At 46.4% G+C, this 15990-nt stretch overlaps 1 protein-coding gene across 2 annotated transcripts in view; it reads left to right on the plus strand.

Annotated features, from left to right (window-relative positions):
* Nucleotides 1–1122: 1122 nt before the first annotated feature.
* The window catches only part of SEC14L2 (SEC14 like lipid binding 2), a 38525-nt gene continuing 23657 nt past the window's right edge, over nt 1123–15990 (plus strand). For both annotated transcript variants that reach the window (XR_014785704.1, XM_084819434.1), the window contains exon 1: nt 1123–1272. Coding sequence is in view for 1 of the 2 variants with exons in the window: in XM_084819434.1 (XP_084675560.1) it covers nt 1219–1272 (54 nt within the window). In the remaining variant the exon portion in view is untranslated. The remainder of the gene's footprint in view (nt 1273–15990) is intronic.

Below are 15990 nucleotides of genomic sequence, written 5' to 3' on the forward strand. Positions count from 1 at the left end.
GGCATTTGCATTTCATAATAAGACATCTTATATTGTTTTAAGAGAGGTGGATTAACATTTTCTCAATAGTTTCCCCACAAGTGCAATAAAGCAAAACAGCTATTTCCTAAAACAGGAGAGTTAAGTGTTAGTAAAACGGCTGCAACCATAACTCACAACTGCTTTTGAAGTTACTTTGGCATATCCCATGAAGAGAAGCATTTCTCACTTAAACTGTCAGACTAAGGGCTCAAGTGAAGCTTCCGAAGACATTTTTATTTAAACAAGCTTCCCTGACTAACAAGCCACAGTTTTACTAGCATAATTTGAAGATTTTAACAGCAGGTTTGTGAGATGTCCACCAAATCCCTAGGGATATATCTTTTCTATTTTACATTTTATGTTATTATTTGTAAGATGCTGGGCAAACTTGTTGGTGCAATCCTATTGATGTTTAGACAGAAAAATGTCCTACAATCCCCAGTCATGGCTGGTTGGGGAACGCCGCGAGTTGTAGGGCTTTTTTTTCCTGTCCAAACATGCACAGCATTGCCCCTTTACAGCACAACCCTATGCACATCTCAGAAGCAAGTCCCGCCAGTAAGTGTGCATAGGGTCGAAGCCTTAGAGTGCGATCCTACGCAAAGTCCTACAACTGCTAGCATTCCCCAGCCAGCAACGCTGGGAGTTGCAGGGCGTTTTTCTGCCTAAACATGCATCGGACTGCGCTCTTAAATGTTTTTTGTTGTTGTTTGGTCCTCCCTAGCTGACCGCAGACAGCACACTCGACCAAGCTGAACCATCACCAAGCTGGGGCTTCCAGTTTGTGGTCCAAACCCTCTGGAAGGCACCGGGTTGCCTGCCCATCAGCCTCTTCCCGGGGCTCTCCAGAGGGGCTGGATTGCAACCCCCATCATCCCCAGGCAGCACGGCCAGCAGTTAGGAGTTGTAGTCCAACACCTTCGGAGGACAGGCTGCTTCTCATCGAAGCAGAACCGGTCGAGGCGATCCCGCTCCTTCTTCTTCTGCCGCCCCGCCGCACGGGCCCTCTTCCTCCCGGCGCGCGTAAACGTTCCGCCTCCGCGCCGGTTCCGCCCAGCCAGGCGTTTCCCCTTTAAGGACCGGGGGGGAGGCGGGTCTTGCGGGCCGGAGAGAGCCGGGCTGGGCCAGGCCAGCGTCTAGAGGCGGCCGCCGGGCAGGGAGCAGCCAGTCGGAGCGGCGGCCGGTGCGCGGGCGGGGATGAGTGGCCACGTCGGGGACCTGAGCGCCAAGCAGCAGGAGGCGCTGGCGAAGGTGGGCAGGGCGCCGCGCGACTGGAGGCGCCCCCCTGGGCGGGGCGGGGGGGGCCTCAGCCCCCCCTGGGGGGAGCGGGGGGAGCCTCAGCCCCCCCCCGGTGAATTATGGGGGAGGGGTGGCAGGAGGGGCCCTTTAAGGAGACCCCCGTCAAAACCTGGACTTCCCCAGATTTTGGCACGCGCCCCATGCCCTCCAAAGCGCGTAGGTAAGGGCGCGCTCCTGCGCGTGTTTAGACGGAGGAAAACTCGAACAGCCCCCAGCATCCCCCGGCCGGGGGATGCTGGGAGCTGTTCGAGTTTTCCTCGGTCTAAAACACGCGCAGGATTGAGCCCTAAGGGGCTGATTTCACCCCCCCCCCGCCGCCATCCAAGGCGTCCCGCGATGTCCGCTTCTCTGGGCTGCCTCCTACCCCCTTGGGAGCGCAGGCGACCCAGTAGATCTCGCGCGGAGCTGCGCAACTCGGCTCCTGTCTGTGCGCGTTTACTCGGAAGTAAGCCCCTCCCGCAGTTGGCTTCAGCGGGACTGAGCACCCTGGTACGCGGGCCTGAGCTCACGCCGCTGGAGAGTTCGCGAGCGCTCTGTGTCATTCTCGCAATCCCCATCGACCTACCTTGCAGGGCTGTTGTATGAACTGGCTCCTTCCCCTTAATTATGGGGATGGGGAGAGGGTTGGTTAGGCTGCGGGGTCAGTGGCTGGCCTGAGATGTTAGTTGATGGCGGAGGTCTGTTCCAAGCCCAGCCGTAGCCACGGAGAGCCGCTGTGGGTGAGTTCCAGGGCAGTCTGTCTTTGTCGTTTACCGAGCCGGGAACTTACATAAGTTACCTGCAGGGTCAGAGCAAAGGTCTGCCTAATCCGGCGTTCTGCTTCAAACAGTGACCTGATATGGACATCGCTGGAGAAGTTTTGTAAGGAGGACGGGCAAGCGACACCTTTCCCTGGTTGTGTGCTGCCCTGCTCCCGCCACCCCGCCAAAGCATCCGGGACCTGGAGGTGCAAAAGGGACCTGCGAAAAGTGTTGCAGCCTATCCTCCCCTCCCTGGAGGGGCCTTGCTCAGGGCTCCGGCCACCCAAAAAAAGGAACCTGCTCAGACATCCTAAAGTTCTGTTTTTGACTGTAAACTAAATTGATGGACGACAAACAAAGGCAGCCGTAGTGGCTGTAAAAAAATTCCAACATTCCAGATAATGTAATACTCCTAATAGGCCATTCCAAAGATGCTCCCCCAAATGTGCAAGATTTCGAGATCCCTTCTTCAGGCAAGATGTTGCAAAAAGCAAGTTTGCAGGGGTGGGGTGGGGGAGAATGCAACTGGACGTTGTAGTAAGCATGTCTGCATAGTTAACCGGAGATGATACAGAAAAAGAGGGTTTGCAGACATTCAAATTGGGCTCTGCCAGGTAATATGATGGTTTCAGGTTTCAGGAGGTGCCCAACTTCTGGTTCCTTTATACATTTTTTTTTTTTTTGCAAATGTGTAAGCTCAGATCTTCACTGGGTCATTTTTTAAATCTAAAATATTGCATATTGCATATCTAAAACCTTTTTAATTCATAAACAAATGTAAATTTGCATGCCAAGTATTTAGAAACCACTGCCTTCTTTTGGGGTGCCCATGTTTTTCTTCCAAACCGATAGGCACTCAACCACCTACTCTACATTCTGTGGCTACTAAGAGTGCTCAGTCCTCATTGGGTTTTTAAAAGATATTTCTCTGTACTTCTGAAAACCTTAAGTTTCATACTGATATTTCCTCATTTGGCTCCATCTGTGTCAGTGCTCACCACCACTGAGTTCGCTGTTAGCGGGCATGTTGATGATATTGCCTTTGAACATGGTGCTTTCATTTAGCTACTTGGAAATCCCTTGGAAATGTGCCCAATCATGTTTAATTTGTTTGAAAGCCATCTAATTACCACATCATGTGGTAGTGAATCCCATAAATCTTATTTACTATTTAATTTTTCAGTCTCCTTCCTAATAATACATTTTCCAGTGTTGCTGCATGCCGAGCTAACGTTCTCATTGAGCTATCTATCACAGACCTAAACTGTCTTTCCTGGGTGCAGACCCCATCAGTGTACAGGTGAAGCCTCATTTAACTATTTTGGGCCAGTGAGCATCACTTAACTAGTATCAGCACATAAGGTGCATGCAATTATTGGGTAGCAAGTTCATCTTTACAATTCTTACCAACAACTTCACAAAAATTTGTCTGGCCTGAGTGAAATGGCAGTAATGGGGAAGCCATTCCATTCTTTTTCAGGAGAAAGACATCTTCCAAAAGGCTTTTGGCAGAGTCCCTCACCAAAGACTCCTGAGCAAACTTAGCAGTCATGGAATAAGAGGAGAGGTCCTCCTATGGATCAGTTACTGGTTAAAAAGCAGAAAGCTGGTTAAAGAGCAGAAAGCCCCTATACAAATCAATGATGCGGCCACACTTGGAATACTGTGTCCAGTTCTGGCCACCACACCTAAAAAAAGATATAGCAGAGCTGGAAAAAGTGCAGACAAGGGAAACTAAAATGATCAAGGGGCTGGAGCACCTCCCCTATGAGAGAAGCTTGCAACAGCTGGGATTGTTTAGCTTAGAAAAGAGGAGGGTCAGGGGAGACATGCTAGAGGTCTACAAAACGATGCCTGGTGTGGAGAATGTAGACAGGGAGACATTTTTCTCCCTGTCAGAATACTAGAACCCAATGGGGTCATCCCATGAAGCTGATTGGTGGGAGATTCAGGACAGATAAAAGGAAGGACATCTTCACACAGCGCAGAGTTAAACTATGGAACTCACTACCACAGGATACAGTGATGGCCACCAATTTCGATGGCTTTAAAAGGGGTTTAGACAAATTCCTGGTGGAAAAGGCTATCAGTGGCCACTAGTCTTGATGGCTATATGCCACGTCCAGTACCAGAGGCAGTGAGCCTATGAACACCACTTGCTGGGGAACATGGGTGGGAGGGTGCTGTTGCGCTCATGTCCTGCTTGTGGGTTCCTGGTCAACAGCTGGTTGGCCACTGTGTGTACAGAATGCTGGACTAGATGGACCCTTGGTCTGACCCAGCATGGCTTATGTTCTTATCTTTTCTTGTAGGATCTCTTGGGGGGGAAAAAAGTTTGTGAGAGAGAGCAATAAAGAGAATAATAGTGCAATCCTTGTTTACTCAGAAGTAAGTTCCACTGTGTTTAGTGGAGCTTACTCTCTAGGAAGTGTGTTGAGGATTGCAGCTTAAAAAATGCTGTTGATTTGTATAAACCAAAGTTGTATAAACACATATGTCATCTATATAAAGTATTTTTGAGTCATTTTTCCACTTAGAGGCTGAGTGCTTTAGGTGTGAAATACAACAAAACTAAAAACATTCCAAGCAAAACCAGTTTTTAAAAAAATGCTACAGTATAGGTTTTTATAATAAAGAAATCACAGCCTGGTTCAACAGTGATAAAAAGGCATCCTTAAAACATATATAGATTGCCAGTACCCACAGGTGCTTTGGAAGAAGGGAAATGTTTTGATGACCGTGAAAGCTAGCGAGGGATGGTGCCAACCGGATTCAAGGAAAGGTGTTCCTTGAAACGCCTCAAGGAGTTCCTTGAAGTGTTTCAAGAAAAGGCATTCCATAAAATAGGCACCATTACCCAGAAGGGCTTATGCTGCTCCCTTTTGCATCTTGTTGCACTATAAGAAGGAATTGAGAGCAAATTCTCCTTGGCTTCAGAGAATGAGGAGGAACTAATGCAAACAATAAAATACTTAATAATTGGATTAATCGTTCTTTTCATTGGGCATTGAGCAACTGTCAGAGGAACAGTAGGCTATTTTAATATTCCCGCACAATGTTTTACATAACTGGCACTGTAAATGCAATTCTAGATCTGCATCCAGTGCATGCGCCTACGTCCATTGTTACCCCCAACTTTACATCTCCCTTCCCCATAGGATTCAGTTTAAAGCCCTCCTGATGAAGTTCTTCATGCTGTGGCCAAACACATTCTTCCCATCCTTTGTGAGGTGCAACCCGTCCCTTGCCAACAGCCCATCTTCCAGGAAGTATAGCCCGTAGTCCCAGAATCCAAATCTCTCTCGTCGGCACCACCTTCATAGCCAGTCATTCACTTGGAGTATTTTTCGTTCCCTTTCTATCCCTCTTTAACTATTGGAAGGATGGATGAGAAAACTATCTGGGCCCCAAAGTTCTTGAGTTTCCTTCCCAAAGCTTCAAAGTCTGACGTGATTTCTTCGTAGCTCCGCTTGGTGGTATCATTTGTTCCCACGTGGATGAGAAGAAAGGGATACCTGTCAGTGGGCTTTATGAGTGCAGGCAACCTTTCAGTCACGTGCAACCTTTCAGTCACGTAAAACTGTACGAGAGGAATGTTGGGCACTTGGATATAAATGGGATTACATTTATATCCCATCTATATATTCTCCTTTTCCTCTCCATTTTATCCTCACAACAACAACCTTGTGAGGTAGGTTAAGCAGAGAGACTGTGACTGGCCCAAAGTCACCCAGTAGGCTGCATGGCCAATGCTTTAACCACTACACCACACTGTTTTGTTTGTCCTAAAACAACAGGTTTTGTGCTGCTAAGGCTGCAACCCTATCAGGTTGACACCTGCTAGACAGAAGCTTCTATTCTTGGCAGCTTCCAAAAGAGGCAATTTTCACCTCTCTGTCCTCCTTTTTCCCCTCTGAGCCAGTCTAAAGCAGTTGTGCTACCAGAGATGGGGCTAGAGAGGCCTTAGGATTTGGCACATCCCGGCCTCTATGAGGTCATCCAAGGCCGCTTTTGCAACCTCGGGAAGGAGGCGCCACGGTTCTTCCCGCAGAGGTGGGGGGGGGGTCAGATCTTTAAGACCCCCTCCAGAAATTGTAGCAATTTCTATGGCTTTGGGAGGGGGAATCTGAAAAATCCTATGGTCTCTTTGGCATTCCCCAGGGACCATCGGTTTGTGTACTAACAGATTTATAGTGACAGACTAACATGACTACCACTCTGGAAGATCGGTATCTTGCAAACGGAACCAGTAAAAGGTCCTTTTTATTACCCATAATCATCATGCACCGCTTTGCAGGGTGTCTCCTGGGGAGTCTTAACATGAAGGAGCATCTCTGCCCAGGGAATGTGGTTGCTTGGAGACTGGTGAAAGGGAAGGCGTACAAAGCAGAACTTTCATGGGGCTTGGGCACTGGGGAGTATTTGTGACTGGAGTGGATTTAGAGCAAGAAGAACAGGCACTAATTGCTTTGCTGTGCCCACCTTGCCAAGTCCTCGTAACTGGGAGGGTTTGGCCTGGTGTGGTACAGGCCAGGAAGTGGTACAGGCCAGGAACTAAGCTATCTGCTTAGACCAGACCTCCTGAACGTTATTGTACTATCTAAAATGCAATATATAAAATGCCTTTTCTTCATGGCAGTTGGGGCTATCATTGGATTACCTGCAGCTTCAGTCATACATGCTCATATATACACATATGTAAGCATGTATTTGATTGCTTGTGTCTGTTTGTTTGTAGTCACGGCATGCCATGGAGAAGTTACACTATGCGCTCTTATACCAAGGGGAAATTGGCAGTAGACGCAACCAAGGCCTAGATTACAGGGTATAGGCTTTACCACAAAGTATGGTAAGACTGCAACTCTGGTACAGAATAGAAGTGTCGGTTAGCTAAAAGTGCTTGGCTTGGACGAGCAGCTTATTGGGGATCCCTATAGAAACAGGAGGAAAGTAGAGGAGAAAGGCCAAGTGAGAAGAGGAAGCATGCATGCGCACCAGATTTATTTTATTTTATTTATTATTCAAATGTATATGCCACTTTCCACGAAGTTATCGAAGTGGTGAACATAAAATACAGTGGGACAAAAACAGCAATAAATATAACAAGAAAAACACAGTACAAATTAATCAGCAATAAAACCGCACACTCTACTGTGTGCTACAAACCATAGCTGGCTGGGTCACACTTCAGGGAAAGCCTTGTGAAGGGATGAGTTTTAAGAGGATGTCTAACCGTCAGAACTGTGGGGGCCTGCCTAATATCAGTTGGTGAAGGGTTCCAGAGGGTGGGTGCTGCAACACGAAATGCTTTACTGCAAGTGCTCCTGACATGAAACTCAGGCGCATGAGGCATCCTCAGATGTGCCCCCTCAGATCACAGAGATCAGGTGGGGATGTATGAGAGGTGAGGCGATCCCTAAGGTGACTTGATCCCAAATTGTGTAGGGCTTTGTATATTAACAACACTTTAAACTTGGCCGCGTAGCTTATTGGCAGCCGGTGCAGTTCTTTTAGCAAGGGTGTAGCTTGCAGTCAGAAAGAGGCCCCAATTAGCAGCTTCACCAGCCACAGCTTCCGGGCCAAGCCCAAAGGCAGCTCCACATAGAGCGCATTACGATAATCCAATCGTGAAGTTACCAAAGCCTGTACTACTGTGGCTAAGCTATCACGGTCCACAAGCGGCCATAGTTGGTGTACCAGGTGAAGCTGGTAAAAGGCACTCCTAGGATGGGGGAGGCACAAAGAAAGCTGAGGGACACCCACACTGGGGCATATGCGACGTGGGGATTGGGATGGCACAAATAAGCAAGGCTTGGTTAAATCGCGGAGAGAGAAGCAGAGAGACAAATCAGAGCATGTGTATAATGTATGACATCTTTCCTAGAGTGAAGGGACAGAAAGGTTTTTCCTTAGCGGTTCATGGACTTGTACTAAGCCCCAGGAACCCAGGGGCTGCTTAAGTGATCTGCGGTGGGCAGATCTGGAGGTCCCTCAAGCCTTCTGTGGTGCAAGGGGAACAGAAGCACTGACAAGCTGTATGGTTGCTGGCTTCAATCCCCAACTACACCAAGATGGTGGGCAGGAAAGAAGGAGAACTGAGGCAAATGAAGCGAACTTGGAGATCGATTCAGCCCACACTGCTCAGATGGATATGTCTTGGTTCTGATCTAATGCGTGAATTGGCTCCTGTAAACCTTACAAGATTCAGACACCATATGCACACCTTTTTTTTTTTTGGCTTTATTTTTATTTATTGCATTTATACCCCGCCTTTCTTCCTCTTGCAAGGAACCCAAGGCGGCTTACATTCTCCTCCCCCTCTCCATTTTATCCTCACAATAACAACCCTGTGAGGTGGGTTGGGCTGAGAGTCTGTGACTGGCCCAAAGTCACCCAGTGAGCTTCCATGGCCGAGTGGGGGCTAGAACCTGGATCTCCCAGCTCCTAGTCCAACACTCTTGCCACCACACCACACTGGCTCTCACACTGGCTTTTTTTGGCTTCAGGTTTTACCTCTAGATAATGAGCATGCTTTCAGTAGCCCACTGCAAGCTTTCCTGGGCCCTGGTCAAATGTATGATTTTTTTCTTTCCCTGGCTTGGACCCTGCAAAAGAACCTCCCCTGGGGCTGCTCTGGCTACAGGCCTTCCTCCCTCCCCAAGCCAAGACTGAGGGCCAAATTGCACATTATATTACATGTGTGTGCCTGTGGCTCCTTTTGTTCTTTGCCCAAAAAAGAGGCGGGGTGGGTTGGGGAGGAAGGTGGTGATAATCTTTTCCCCATGCGCTAGATCTCTGCCAAAAATCACCCCCCTGCCTGACCCGGAGCTGATGTGTAAGGTTGCCTTACATGGCTAATAGTAGCTTTGGTAATGTGTGTGTGCGTGTAGGGGGGGATTTTCAGCAGGACTGCAGTGCTTGGGCGGGAAGTTAACATCACCTCCACCCCCAGTGGCTGAAAATAAAAATAAAAAACATAAATGTTAAATGCTTACACGCATTTGTTGCATGCAGTTTAGTCCTTAGAGCAGGGCTGGGGAGCTAGAACTAGAACTAGCTAGAGCTAGAACTGATGGGAGTTGCAGCCCAACATCTGGATGGCCACAGGTTGGCCACCCCTGCCTTAGAGGAGGATTAGCACTGCGGCTGTTCATTTCATCTCCACCCTAGAGGCCAGCCCAGGCACTAGGTATATGTTGGGGCTGGCAAGTAGGAAGAGGATGGTGGTGTCTGAGATGTTGTTGGACTCCAGCTCCCATCAGCCCCAGCCAGCATAGCCAATGGTGAAAGATGTGGTAGTATAGCAGGGCAGAGAACAATCAGTGGCTTATATTTTTTGATAAAAGCATCTCAATATTAAGTTTTTCTTTGGGGAAAAAAAAATAAGTTCATTAAAATGGTGGTGTGGGTTTCATTAGTATAAAGATGAGGCCAGTGGTCTGTAGTTACACTTAATAGACTCCACGCATAGCCCCTGCGCAATATTTCTTCATACACTTTTGCCCAGCCTTAAGCCACATTGGGCTGTAAAGATAAGCACCAGCACTTTTCAACTGTGCCTAGGAACGGACTGAGAACCAATGCAGTATTTAGGTACTGGTGAGATTAGCAGTCAAGCAGCCATATTTTGGTCCTAATTTTAACTTCCAGACCATTTTCGAAGGCACCCATGTAAGAACACAAGAAGAGCTGGGCTGGATCAGACTAAAGACGTAACTAGGCTGATGCCCAAGTCGGATGTCCATGAGAAACCTGCAAGCGAGACATGAGCATAGTAGCACCCTCCCACTCATATTCCCCAGCAACTGGTGCTGAGAGGCATGCTGCCTGTGATCCTGGAGGTAATATGTAGCCATCATGACTAGTAGCCATTGATATCCTTATACTCCATGTGGAACGCATTACAGTAGTCTCATCTAGAGGCTGCCAGAACATGGATCGCTGTGGCCAAGCCATTCCTGTCCAGGAGAGGTTTCAGCTGGCGCACCAGCCTTAACTGCGGAAAGTGCTCCATGCCACAGAGGCTACCTGAGCTTCTGGTGAGAAGGCTAGAACTAAGCGCACTCCCTGACTGCAAACATGCTGCATTAGGGGAGCAGCTACTCTCTCCAGAAGAGTTTGAAATTAGGGGTGGGCCAAATGTTTGGTCCAGCTGAAGTAATGAGGTTTCAGGAGTGGTGGGTTGGTGGGGAAATTCAGGTGGGGAGGTGTTTTTACTATTAGATGAAGTGGCCAGGTGATCTGTCAGTACTGTTTTGATTTTTTTTAAAACTTTATTTCAAAAGGGAAACTGCAGCTAGAGCTGTAAAATTGAATTAAAATGTTGACGCCATCCAGGGGGGAGGGGGAGAGAGGGATGTATTTTCCAGCCTTTTCCCAGGAAAAACATGGATATTTGGGGGAAATTGAAATATATGCACATTTTACTTTCTTATTAGATCTAAACTTGTTTTACTATTGCTTTAACAATACAACACCTTGTTTATAGTTAGTGCATACAATTATACTACTTAGCACGTTTATTAAATTTACAGAGCAATTTTATTTATTTAAATGTTTTTAGGCCACTTTCCCCCTGCCCCCCCCTTCATGGCTCACTGCCTTGTTGTGGCGAAGGGGCTTGCGTAACTCAGTGAAGCCATAAGCTATGCCGTGCAGGGCCACCCAAGATGGACAGGTCATGGCAGAGAGTTCTGACAAAATGTGATCCACTGGAGAAGGAAATGGCAACCCACTCCAGTATTCTTGCCAAGAAAACCCCATGGAACGTATCACAAGGCTAAAAGAGATGATGCCGGAAGATGAGCCCCTCAGGTCGGAAGGTGTCCAATATACTACTGGGGAAGAGCAGAGGGTATTTCCAAGTAGCGCCAGAAAGAGTGAAGCGGCTGGGCCAAACCCGAAAGGACACTCAGCTGTGGATGTGTCTGGTGGTGAAAAGAAAATCCGATGCTGTAAAGAACAATATTGTTTAGGAACCTGGAATGTCAGATCAATGAATCAAGGTACGCTGGAGGTGGTCAAACATGAGATGGCAAGATTGAACATCGACATCTTGGGAATCAGTGAACTAAAATGGACAGGCATGGGCGAATTTAATTCAGGTGACCATCATATCTACTACTGTGGGCAAGAATCCCTTAGAAGAAATGGAGTAGCACTCATAGTCAACAAAAGGGTGGGAAAAGCAGTACTGGGGTACAATCTTAAAAACGATAGAATGATCTCAGTACGAATTCAAGGCAAACCATTCAACATCACAGTAATTCAAGTCTATGCCCCAACCACTGATGCCGAAGAAGCTGAGGTTGATGGGTTCTATGAAGACCTACAACACCTTCTAGATCTAACACCAAAAAAAGATGTCCTCTTCATCATAGGGGATTGGAAGTCAAGAAATCACCGGGATAACAGGCAGGCACGGCCTTGGTGTACAAAATGAAGCAGGACAAAAGCTAATCGAGTTTTGCCAAGAGAACACGCTGATCATAGCAAACACTCTTTTCCAACAGCACAAGAGACGACTCTACACATGGACATCACCAGATGGTCAATATCGAAATCAGATTGATTATGTCCTTTGCAGCCAAAGATGGAGAAGCTCTATACAGTCAGTCAAAACAAGACCTGGAGCTGACTATGGCTCAGATCGTGAGCTTCTTGTTGCAAAATTTCGGCTTAAATTGAAGAACGTCGGGAAAACCACTAAACCATTCAGGTATGACCTAAATCATATCCCTTATGAATATACAGTGGAGGTGAGGAATAGATTTACGGGATTAGACCTGATAGACAGAGTGCCTGAGGAACTATGGGCGGAGGTCCGTAACATTGTTCAGGAGGCAACAACGAAATCCATCCCAAAGAAAAAGAAATGCAAGAAAGCCAAGTGGCTGTCTGATGAGGCTTTACAAGTAGCTCTCGAAAGAAGGGAAGCGAAAAGCAAGGGAGAAAGGGGGAGATATATGCAACTGAATGCAGAGTTTCAGAGAATAGCAAGGAGAGACAAGAAGGCCTTCTTAAATGAACAACGCAAAGAAATCGAGGAAAACAACAGAATGGGAAAGACCAGAGATCTCTTCAAGAAAATCGGAGACCTCAAGGGAATGCTTTGTGCAAAGACGAGCATGATAAAGGACAAAGAAGACAGGGACCTAACAGAAGCAGATGAGATTAAGAAGAGGTGGAAAGATCTTAATGTCCCTGATAGCCCTAAGAGTGCGGTCACTGAACTTGAGCCAGACATCCTAGAGAGTGAAGTCAAGTGGGCCTTAGGAAGCATTAGTAACAACAAAGCTAGCAGAGATGACAGTATTCCAGCTGAGCTATTTAAAATCCTAAAAGATGATGCTGTTAAAGTGCTGCATTCAATATGCCAACAAATTTGGAACACTCAACAATGGCCGCAAGACTGGAAAAGGTCAGTTTACATTCCAATTCCAAAGAAGGGCAATGCCAAAGAGTGTTCAAACTACCGCACAATTGCGCTCATTTCACATGCCAGCAAGGTGATGCTCAAAATCCTACAAGCTAGGCTTCAGCAGTATGCGAACCGAGAACTACCGGAAGTACAAGCTGGGTTTCAAAGAGACAGAGGAACTAGAGATCAAATCTCCAACATTCGCTGGATCATGGAGAAAGAAAGAAAGAGAATTCCAGAAAAACGTCTATTTCTGCTTCATTGACTACGCTAAAGCCTTTGATTGTGTGGATCACAACAAACTGTGGCAAATTCTTAAAGTGATGGGAGTACCAGACCACCTTACCTTTCTCCTGAGAAACCTGTACGAGGGTCAAGAAGCAACAGTAAGAACCAGACATGGAACAACCGAGTGGTTCAAAATTGGGAAAGGAGTATGACAAGGCTGCATATTGTCACCCTGCTTATTTAACTTATATGCAGAGTACATCATGAGAAACGCCGGGTTGGATGAATCACAGGTCGGAATTAACATTGCCGGGAGAATTATCAACAACCTCCGATATGCAGACGATACCACCCTAATGGCAGAAAGCGAAGAGGATCTCAAGAGCCTCTTGTGGAGGGTGAAAGAGGAGAGTGCAAAAGCTGGTTTGAAACTCAACATTAAAAAAACGAAGATCATGGCATCTGTCCCCATCACTTCCTGGCATATAGAAGGGGCAGAAATGGAAGCAGTGACAGATTTTACTTTCTTGGGCTCCAAGATCACCGCAGACGGTGACTGTGGCCATGAAATTAAAAGACGCTTGCTCCTTGGGAGGAAAGCTATGGCCAACCTAGACAGCATAGTAAGAAGCAGAGACATCACCTTGCCGGCAAAGGTCCGTCTAGTCAAAGCTATGGTTTTCCCAGTAGTAATGTATGGCTGTGAGAGCTGGACTATAGGGAAGGCTGAGCGCCGAAGAATTGATGCTTTCGAACTGTGGTGCTGGAGAAGACTCCTACGAGTCCCCTGGACTGCAAGGAGGTCCAGTCAGTCAATCCTAAAGGAAATCAACCCTGAGTGCTCATTGGAAGGACAGATACTGAAGCTGAAATATTTTGGCCACCTAATGCAAAGAGAAAACTCTCTGGAAAAGACCCTGATGCTGGGAAAGACTGAAGGCAAAAGGAGAAGGAGACGGCAGAGGATGAGATGGCTAGATAGCATCACCGATGCAATGAATATGAATTTGAGCACACTCCAGGAGAGAGCGGAGGACAGGAAGGCCTGGCGTGCTATGATCCATGGGGTCACGAAGAGTCGGACACGACTGAACAACAAGGCCACTTTTTAGGATAAAATCCCCCCCAAGCAGATCAAATAAAGTAATCCTAGTCCTTTAGTGAAACCAGCTTTGTTTAGTTAAGTTGTCTATCAGGGTTAGACAATATATGGATGCAATCCATATATTGGATTGCATCCTTAAAAAATGTAAATGCCCTAGTTTTGTACAAGCAAATTTTCAAATATACCCACTGCTCGAGAGAGCTGTAAACTGCTTTACCCTGCACTAGCTAAGCAGGGGTATCTTAGTTTTTACCATCTGAGAAGTAGGCAAAAAATAGAAACCACAAATTTTGCAGTAAGCAAAAGAGGTGTATTATTTAAAAAAAAATAGTCTTCTACAGCCATAATATTAGCAGCCATATTTGGATATCAAGTTAAACTTTATAACAACATTGAAAACACTGGACCCTTCAATAGTGTACTATCATTCTCTAATGCCATTGAATAGTTAAATGCAGTGCATTGTTAAGCTGTGGAATTCACTGCCACAGGATGTAATGATGGCCACCATTTCAAATACGTTAAAAGGGGATTACAGAAATTTGTGGAGGATAAGGCTCTTAATGGCTACTAGACCTGATGGCTATATGCAACCTCCAAGATCAGAGGCAGTATGCTTTTGTATGCCAGTTGCTGGAGAGCATGCGAGGGAGGGTGCAATTGCACTCATGTCCTACTTGTGGGTCTCCCACAGGCAGCCTGTTGGCCACGATGTGAACAGAATGCTGTACTACAGAGACCCTTTGTCTGATCCAACATGACTCTTCTTATGTTAGAATGTCTTACATAAAAATCATCAAAAATCATTAATCTGGAGTAAATAAAATCTTGTCTTAAAAACATTTTACTCATTCCTAAAGGGAAATGATTTTTTTAAAATTCTCTTAAATTTCCAATTTTTTCATTGAAAAGCAGTGGGGAGAAAAATCCAGAGGTGGGGGTGAACGATATTTTTTTCCAGGCCTTTATACCTCTAGCCTCAACTTGGCTGCCGCACATGTTAAACCAGGACCGCCAAATGCCCCTGGGAACAGCAGTATGTTGTTCCCAGGATCATTTTACAGGGGAAGAAGATGGCTCTGATGGAGCAGACTATAGTACAGGAACCAATGTGTATGCCAAAATAAACTTGTTAGTCTTTAAGGTGCCACAAGAGTCTTTGTTGTTTTTTCTAGTCTAGAACATCCCCATTTGGATGTGCATTGAAGGGAAAACTCAGTAGTGGACAAGCTCTTTTTCAGAGGAAACCTGTGGGCCATTACTGATACTCTCTTCCAGGAATCCTTGGTAGCCTTTGAAAAAAACCCCAGGGTTCCCGATAACTTTAAGCTTTTGTTTATTTTTTTAAAGCTTCCATTGTGACTTAATCACGGTGAATTTTGCTTGTAGGTGGAAGACCTTTTTGACTCTAAAAAAATCTAGAACAGGTTGTTGGCCTTTCCACGCTTCTAGGTGGATGAGAAAGGAAGATGATTCTAAGCTTGAATACTTTGCAGATTAGGCACCTTATTTCACCTTGGACAGACGCATGGTGTGGATTTGGGTGTATATATATGAGAGAGGAGTTCTAATCTCCGCAAAATGCTCCCAGCTTGGGAGCAGGGCCTTGATTCCTCCTGCCCTTCCTCACTGTTCGACTCCTCCATGGTGGCTGTTCTCAACAACACAGCTGCCTAATGCTAGGGTTAATTGCACCTAATTTCAGACTGTGGTAACTTAATCGCCTTCATTAAGGAGGGAAGGACCTTCAGCAATCAGCATCTCTTGGGATCACTGCTCTTCATACTTTGGTGTGCAGTCTTTTGTAAGCTGGCTGGCACCCATCCGAGCATTTGATCTCTTTTGTATTTGCTTGTTTGCTTATATATTACAGCTGTATCCCATATTTCTTCTAAGGTGCTAAAAGTTCTTCCCCCACCCTATTTTTTCCCCTCACAACAACCCTGTGAGATAGGTTGCAGGGAGGGGGGAGAAACCCAGGGTCACCTAGTAAGCTGCATGGCTGAGTGTGGAGTTGAACTTGGGTCACCTTAGTCCAAAAATCTAACCACCATGCCACACTGTGTCTGTATTTGCAATGGATTCCTTCCTGCTGGAACACAGGTATTTGTTATTCTGTGTGTGTGTGTGTGTGTGTGTGTGTGAACAGTTTTCATTTAGACAGCACTGAAAGAAGA

The sequence above is a fragment of the Heloderma suspectum genome, chromosome 13, assembly GCF_057233095.1.
Source record: "Heloderma suspectum isolate Gila_16-S chromosome 13, 16-S_ref, whole genome shotgun sequence".
Lineage (NCBI taxonomy): Eukaryota > Metazoa > Chordata > Lepidosauria > Squamata > Helodermatidae > Heloderma > Heloderma suspectum.